Below are 8,828 nucleotides of genomic sequence, written 5' to 3'. Positions count from 1 at the left end.
AAACTTTGAGCGCGCTTTCGTGAATCATATTTCCTGGTTCATAAAATGTTACAAAAGAACTGTAGTTTTATGAATTTTGAAATTGTCCGGACCACTCTGGACTGTGGGGAATATAGGAATAAAGTAGACTACATAGAGCCTATTGTCCCCATGCTGAGGAAGGGGGATTTTGGCCCATCGGAAGCAGTTATACCTATTGGTTCATGCGAGCATTTTCAAGAAGTGCCGGACCAACCAGGCTGTTTTGGATATGTGGGCCTGCGGGCCGCTCTAAGCAACAGCCTGGTGGACCAAGCTCTCACAAGTCAAGCCTGGCCTCGGGCCGGACTTCGGGAGTAGAACTACTCCCAGAACCCCATCAAGCAGGAGGTAGACCTATTCGTGGCAGTTCAAAGTCCATAAGTCCATCTTAATTATATCAGACGAACCTGTGGGAGTTGACAGACGTTCCCGGAACTGAGGAGCTTGAAGTACGAGGGTAGAGTGAAGAAAGTGGATTTTACTGTATTAGATAAAAAGCGAATAATAGTAGACATGATTGCGACGTACAAGATTCTTGTGTATATAGGCAAGGTAGATACAAAGGATGTATTTATCAGGTACAACAGCAGGCGATCCCGGTACCTGATTTTATCTTTCTAGGTAACTTCAACTTGCCAAATCTAAGATGGAGAATAGCAAACAATAATATTATACCAGGAAATCTATCGGGACCTAACCAAACACAGTTTAGAAAACTACTTAGATTCTGTGACAAATTTTCACTCAACCAGCAGATATCAGAGCCAACGAGAAATGAAAATATTCTAGATCTGGTCTTTACAAACAATGAAGACATAATCAGAGGCATTACGATCTCAGATACCACATACTCAGATCACAAGCTCATTGAAGTCAAACGACCATCAATACTCAGAATAGACCTAAAACGTTCATCATTCGAAAGGGTTATTCAGTAAATTCAATTTTAATAATAAAAGGATAGACTGGGAGACAATAAACAGGGAACTTACAAACATTCCATGGGAAACTGTTCTAAGTAAAACAAGTCCTACAGAAGGAATAGAAATACTGACTTCGGAAGCATAGCAAGTCTATCTGAAACATGTTCCTTTCAGGAAAGCCAGAAAGATGTCCAACGTAGAAAGAGAACGCAGACGACACTACAAAAGAAGGAAAAATAACGGAAATGCTTAAGCAGACACGACTTCCCATGCAAAGAAGGAATAATTTAAACAGGGAGATTAAAGAAATCGAACAGAGAATGAAGCATTAATATCAGCTTGAAGAAAGGCGGTTAAAACAGAAAGCAATTCAGGAGATACAGAAAAACCTAAAATATTTATTCACATATGCGAAATCAAAAGCAAAAACCACTGCCAGTATTGGACCTATTCGTACGACTGAAGGTTCATACACGGAGGATGACAAAGAAATTAGTGAAATCCTAAAAAAACAGTATGAGGACATGTTTAGCACTCCAACAAACAACATGAAAGTGGAAGATCCGGACAACTTTATGCGTGATATCCAAACCCTGTAAATATAATTGATATCAACACGAGCATGGCAGATTTTGAAAGAGAAATTGACCACATGCCCATGCACTCAGCCACGGGTCCAGACTCATGGAATTCAATATTTATAAAGAAATGCAAAGTGCCAGTAGCACAGGTACTCAGTATAGTGTGGAGGAAGAGCTTGGACACGGGGGAGATACCAGATGCGCTTAAAGCAGCAGACATTGCCCCTCTACACAAGGGAGGGAGCATAGCATTGGCAAAGAATTATAGACCAGTTGCACTAACGTCCCACTTAATAAAAGTATTTGAGAGAGTGATCAGGAATCAGGTCACCAGTTTCATGGAGACCAATGACCTCCACAACCCAGGCCAACATGGAGACCAATGACCTCCACAACCCAGGCCAACATGGAGACCAATGACCTCCACAACCCAGGCCAACATGGAGACCAATGACCTCCACAACCCAGGCCAACATGGATTTAGAGCGGGAAGATCATGCTTCTCACAGCTACTTGACCATTACGACAAAATCACTGAGGCATTAGAAGAAAAACAGAATGCTGATGTGGTATACACGGACTTCGCAAAGGCATTTGATGTGACAAACCTGTGTTCTCTCGGGTCTTCCCTGAAGCTACTTAGCTAATTTATAACACGAGGAAGAACAGTGAGGGGGGGAGGGGTGGGGATGGGGGGAGGGTTAAGCATGATAGATAAGGGTACAATTGATCGATGAAAATGAAAATTTGATTGTGTGCAAGACTAATTCTTCTCCACCACCACCACCACCCCCACCCCCTGCACCTCCTCCACCACCACCCCCACCACCACCCCCTGCACCACCACCACCAGCACCACCACCCCCAGCACCACCACCCCCACCACCACCACCCCCACCCCCTGCACCACCACCCCCTGCACCACCACCACCACTCTCTGCACCACCACCACCACCCCCTACACCACCACCACCCCTTGCACCACCACCACCCCCTGCACCACCACCACCCCCTGCACCACCACCACCCCCTGCACCACCACCACCCCTTGCAACACCACCACCCCCTGCACCACCACCACCCCCTGCACCACCACCACCACCACCCCCTGCACCACCACCACCACCACCCCCTGCACCACCACCACCACCACCACCCCCTGCACCACCACCACCCCCTGCACCACCACCACCCCCTGCACCACCACCACCCCCTGCACCACCACCACCCCCTGCACCACCACCACCCCCTGCACCACCACCACCCCCTGCACCACCACCACCCCCTGCACCACCACCACCCCCTGCACCTCCACCACCCCCTGCACCACCACCACCACCACCCCCTGCACCACCACCACCACCACCCCCTGCACCACCACCACCACCACCACCCCCTGCACCACCACCACCACCACCACCCCCTGCACCACCACCACCCCCTGCACCACCACCACCCCCTGCACCACCACCACCCCCTGCACCACCACCACCCCCTGCACCACCACCACCACCCCCTGCACCACCACCACCACCACCACTCTCTGCACCACCACCACCACCCCCTACACCACCACCACCCCCTGCACCACCACCACCCCCTGCACCACCACCACCCCCTGCACCACCACCACCCCCTGCACCACCACCACCCCTTGCACCACCACCACCCCCTGCACCACCACCACCCCCTGCACCACCACCACCACCACCCCCTGCACCACCACCACCACCACCCCCTGCACCACCACCACCACCACCCCCTGCACCACCACCACCACCACCACCCCCTGCACCACCACCACCCCCTGCACCACCACCACCACCACCCCCTGCACCACCACCACCACCACCACCCCCTGCACCACCACCACCCCCTGCACCACCACCACCCCCTGCACCACCACCACCACCCCCTGCACCACCACCACCACCACCACTCTCTGCACCACCACCACCACCCCCTACACCACCACCACCCCTTGCACCACCACCACCCCCTGCACCACCACCACCCCCTGCACCACCACCACCCCCTGCACCACCACCACCCCCTTGCACCACCACCACCCCCTGCACCACCACCACCCCCTGCACCACCACCACCACCACCCCCTGCACCACCACCACCCCCTGCACCACCACCACCCCCTGCACCACCACCACCCCCTGCACCACCACCACCCCCTGCACCACCACCACCCCCTGCACCACCACCACCCCCTGCACCACCACCACCCCCTGCACCTCCACCACCACCACCCCCTGCACCACCACCACCACCACCCCATGCACCACCACCACCCCCTGCACCACCACCACCCCCTGCACCACCACCACCACCACCCCCTGCACCACCACCACCAAGGCCCCCCTGCTCTCTCTCTCGTTCATTCTTCATTTTTACCTCATTTTTTTCCTCACACACACACACTGTCCCCTGAAGCCCATATCAAGAGGATAACATCAGCGGCATATGCCAGGTTGGCCAACATAAGAACGGTCTTTAGAAACTTGTGTAAGAAATCATTCAGATCTTTGTATACCACATACGTCAGACCAATCCTGGAGTATGCAGACCCAGCATGGAGTCCAGATCTAGTCAAGGATAAGACTAAACTGGAAAAGGTTCAAAGGTTTGCCACCAGACTAGTACCCGAACTGAGGGGTATGAGCTACGAGAAGAGACTACGGGAATTAAACCTCACGTCACTGGGAGACAGAAGAGCTAGAGGGTACATGATCACCACATACAAGATTCTCAGAGGAATTGATAGGGTAGATAAAGACAGGCTATTTAACACAAGGAGCACACACGTACTAGGGGACACAGGTGGAAATTGAGTGCCCAAATGTGTGTGTGTGTGTGTGTGTGTGTGTGTGTGTGTGCGCGTGTCGTTCTAGCATCTTATTGAGGGCGGAGGCCATTGTTTACTTACCCGGCGGAGGTAGCCCCCTCCACCCCCCCCCTCACCCCCCTCACCCCCCTCCCCACCTCCACCCTTCACGTGTCAAAAATAGCAATGATATCCTCTCTCCTCCTGATGGAGTTTTTAATATCTCACCTTGATACATGAATCGCCCATGACTAAATTTCGGGATTTTTTTTTTCTTTATCAAATACGTTTTGATATATCAAATATATCCATCAAATATATTTTGTTTACCTGAGGTTATGCTCGTTGGCGGGGTTGGTTGTGTTCATGTTAAGATTAGTTGGATTAGTTGGATTTCTAACTAATCTTGAGTCTGTGATACCTGCTTGATGGGGTTCTGGGAGTTCTTCTACTCCCCCAAGCCCGGCCTAAGGCCAGGCTTGACTTGTGAGAGCTTGGTCCACCAGGCTGTTGCTTGATACCTGCTTGATGGGGTTCTGGGAGTTCTTCTACTCCCCCAAGCCCGGCCCGAGGCCAAGCTTGACTTGTGAGAGTTTGGTCCACCAGGCTGTTGCTTGATACCTGGTTGATGGGGTTCTGGGAGTTCTTCTACTCCCCAAGCCTGGGCCCGAGGCCAGACTTGACTTGTGAGAGTTTGGTCCACCAGGCTGTTGCTTGGAGCGGCCCGCAGGCCCACATATTCGGGGTTTTAACCATAAATATAAAAAAATACGGTATAGTATCGTATCGTATTATTTTTGCGCGATAGTATCCATTATCGCGGATAGTGGCTAAGGGGGGGCCTGACGGCTGAGTGGACAACGCTTGGGATTCGTAGTTCTGAGGTTCCGGGTTCGATCCCCGGTGGAGGCAGAACTATTGTTATTGTTATAAACAGCCTCCCGGTGCTTCGGAGCTCATTAACTGTTTAATAATTATAAACAAAGCCGTCGAAGACTGAGAAAAGATGGACAGGTTCGCAAGTGCTTCCGTAACTGCTTCGTTAATCTGGGTCCAGGGTCTGATATCTTTCGTACTGGGGCTCTCTCATAGGTCAGTGGAAGAGCTCCCCCCCCCCCCTCACACCGTGGGATCGGTGGTTCGAGTCCCCCCTAGTGCCCAAGGGAAGGAAATGAGACATTAGTATACCTCCCCTTGCTCGTCTCTTCCTCCTTGTGCTCCATATTCTCCTCCCTTTCCTGCCCAGTTTCTTGGAGTGGTTAGTACACCTACGGCTCGCAGTATGATGGGTCGGCGTTCGATCCTCGGTGGCTCAAGTGACTGGGCACCATTCCCTCACTCCATTTCTCCTATCCCAGCTAATACTATCCTGTCCTTGCGTCCGTTTGGTGTGGTGTATATTCATCCTGGCTCAATGGTTGGCCATACTTGCTCTTCGTCTAGTTACTCCTCTCCTTCTTCCTCCCTCCTTCTGCCCCTCCCCCCCTTCCTCCCCCTCCCTCCTCTTCCTCCCTCCTTCCTCCTCTTCCTCCCTCCTTCCTCCTTCCTCCCTACCTCTGTGTCTACAACACCAACAGATTCGTCCAGTGACCAACCTAACCAGCCGGGCTGTGGTGGGTATGTGGGCCTGCGGGCCGCTCCAAGCAACAGCCTGGTGGACCAAACTCTCACAAGTCAAGCCTGGCCTCGGCCCAGGCTTGGGGAGTAGAAGAACTCCCAGAACCCCATCAACCAGGTATCAAGCAACAGCCTGGTGGACCAAACTCTCACAAGTCAAGCCTGGCCTCGGGCCCGGGCTTGGGGAGTAGAAGAACTCCCAGAACCCCATCAAGCAGGTATCAAGCAGATCACATTGGCAAAGGAGACGAACCCAGAAGCTAGAGTCAGGAGTGGCTGGAGAGGGAGTACTGACGACTGGGGTTCGATCCGGGTTCGAAGCTGTATCCTGATACCCCGGACACATGATACAGGCACTTGCTTCACGCTGCACGTGTCCCAAAAGCTCTATTCCAACCCGTCATCTAGCCTAATAGGCTACGTTTTTAACGGTTATCGACCAAATCGTTAAAAATAACTCCTATTAGTTCAAATGAAATGGCTCGGTAATGTTGGCGTTTTCTATGCATCGGTGGTTAGGTGGGTTGGTTGGGTTTGTGCGTGTCTGGTTAGGTTAAACTGCTGTATCTTAGACGTAGTGGCAGGTGGAGAGGGGGGGGGGGGGAGTGAAGGGTGTATGGAGTGTCTAGGGATGAAATGGTTCAACACAGGACCCGCATTGACCGGGCCATTGACACACACACACACACACACACACACACACACACACACACACACACACACACACACACACACACACACACACACACACACACACACATATACACACAGACGTTAGAAAGAATTTTTTCAGTGTCAGAGTAGTTAACAGGTGGAATGCAATAGGCAGTGATGTGGCGGAGACTCCATACACATTTTCAAATGTAGATATGATAGAGCCCAGTAGGCTCAGGAACCTGTACACCAGTTAATTGACAGTTGAGAGGCGGGACCAAAGAGCCAAAGCTCAACCCCCGCAAGCACAACTAGGTGAGTACACGTGTGAGTTACGGGGGGGGGGGGGGGGAGTGCCGGTGTCAAACTTCATATAATATGATTTTTTTTGTTTACTATTTACCGCTTATAACTATTTATGATCCACAAACGGGGCCCAGGAGCTATAACTCATTCCCAGTGAACTCAATTACGTTATTACAAATAGTTTAGTACACCCTGTCGAACAAGGCCGATTAAGCACCGGATATGGCCGGTTAAGCACCGGATATGGCCGGTTAAGCACCGGATATGGCCGGTTAAGCACCGGATATGGCCGGTTAAGCACCGGATATGGCCGGTTAAGCACCGGATATGGCCGGTTAAGCACCGGATATGGCCGGTTAAGCACCGGATATGGCGGGTTAAGCACCGGATATGGCGGGTTAAGCACCGGATATGGCGGGTTAAGCACCAGATATGGCCGGTTAAGCACCGGATATGACCGGTTAAGCACCGGATATGGCGGGTTAAGCACCGGATATGGCCGGTTAAGCTCCGGATATGGCCAGTTAAGCTCCGGATATAGCTGGTTAAGCACCGGATATGGCCGGTTAAGCACCGGATATGGCCGGTTAAGCTCCGGATATGGCCGGTTAAGCTCCGGATATAGCCGGTTAAGCACTGGTTATGGCCGGTTAAGCTCCGGATATGGCCGGTTAAGCTCCGGATATGGCCGGTTAAGCTCCGGATATGGCCGGTTAAGCTCCGGATATAGCCGGTTAAGCACCGGATATGGCCGGTTAAGCACCGGATATGGCCGGTTAAGCTCCGGATATGGCCGGTTAAGCTCCGGATATAGCCGGTTAAGCACTGGTTATGGCCGGTTAAGCTCCGGATATGGCCGGTTAAGCTCCGGATATGGCCGGTTAAGCTCCGGATATGGCCGGTTAAGCTCCGGATATAGCCGGTTAAGCACCGGATATGGCCGGTTAAGCACCGGATATGGCCGGTTAAGCTCCGGATATGGCCGGTTAAGCTCCGGATATAGCCGGTTAAGCACTGGTTATGGCCGGTTAAGCTCCGGATATGGCCGGTTAAGCTCCGGATATAGCCGGTTAAGCACTGGTTATGGCCGGTTAAGCTCCGGATATGGCCGGTTAAGCTCCGGATATAGCCGGTTAAGCACTGGTTATGGCCGGTTAAGCTCCGGACATGATCGACAAGGTTCGCTGAACAAGAGGCCGTTGAAGAAAGCACGTGAACCTTGATATCATCATCAGAACACCTGTCTTACGGCCACTGAGATGGATGGAGAGGAGCAGGTGTGTGTGGGACACGTGTGTGTGCGTGCGTGTGTGTTTGAGCAGGTGTGTGAGTGAGGGGACACATGTGCAGGGGGGTTATTATAAAATTTCTTCACACTTGTGCAGCTGTTCTTGTCAGACACGTGTGTGTGTGTGTGTGTGTGTGTGTGTGTGTGTGTGTGTGTGTGTGTGTGTGTGTGTGTGTGTGTGTGTGTGTGTGTGTGTGTGTGTACACGTATTATGCAAGAGCTCGCGCACACACACACACACACACACACACACACACACACAAGGCATGGAAAAGACCTCTCCTGTGATCAGTATTCCCCATTGTTCCATTCCTTCTGACGTCACCACCACCACGTTCTTAGCTCTTCTAGTTACAACCTGCCTCTCTACCCTCCCCCCCCTATATCTACCCCCATCCCTTCTATCTACCCCCATCCCTTCTATCTACCCCCATCCCTTCTATCTACCCCCATCCCTTCTATCTACTCCCCCTCCTCTCTCTCTCTCTCTCTCTCTCTCTCTCTCTCTCTCTCTCTCTCTCTCTCTCTCTCTCTCTCTCTCTCTCTCTCTCTCTCTCCCTCTCTCTTCCCCTCTCTTACCTATATTTCACTCCTTCTTCCGA

At 52.2% G+C, this 8,828-nt stretch overlaps 1 protein-coding gene across 1 annotated transcript; it reads left to right on the top strand.

Moving 5' to 3' along the window:
• The first annotated feature begins 534 nt into the window (after positions 1-534).
• LOC123756660 (prisilkin-39-like) lies at positions 535-8,161 on the top strand. Its single transcript, XM_045739887.2, has 2 exons — positions 535-599; positions 7,120-8,161. Exons 1-2 carry the CDS (start codon positions 535-537, stop codon positions 8,159-8,161), a joined length of 1,107 nt encoding a protein of 368 aa, XP_045595843.2.
• Positions 8,162-8,828: the final 667 nt, after the last annotated feature.

This window comes from Procambarus clarkii, chromosome 26 (genome assembly GCF_040958095.1).
Source record: "Procambarus clarkii isolate CNS0578487 chromosome 26, FALCON_Pclarkii_2.0, whole genome shotgun sequence".
Taxonomy (NCBI): Eukaryota; Metazoa; Arthropoda; class Malacostraca; order Decapoda; family Cambaridae; genus Procambarus; species Procambarus clarkii.
This window is presented reverse-complemented; position numbering and strand designations above follow the sequence as displayed.

Coding starts and splice junctions, on each gene's coding strand:
- LOC123756660 (XM_045739887.2), top strand. CDS start 535: ATGATTGCGACGTACAAGATTCTTGTGTATATAGGCAAGGTAGATACA. Junction 600..7,119: donor ACAAAGGATGTATTTATCAG/GTACAACAGCAG, acceptor TATTACAAATAG/TTTAGTACACCCTGTCGAAC.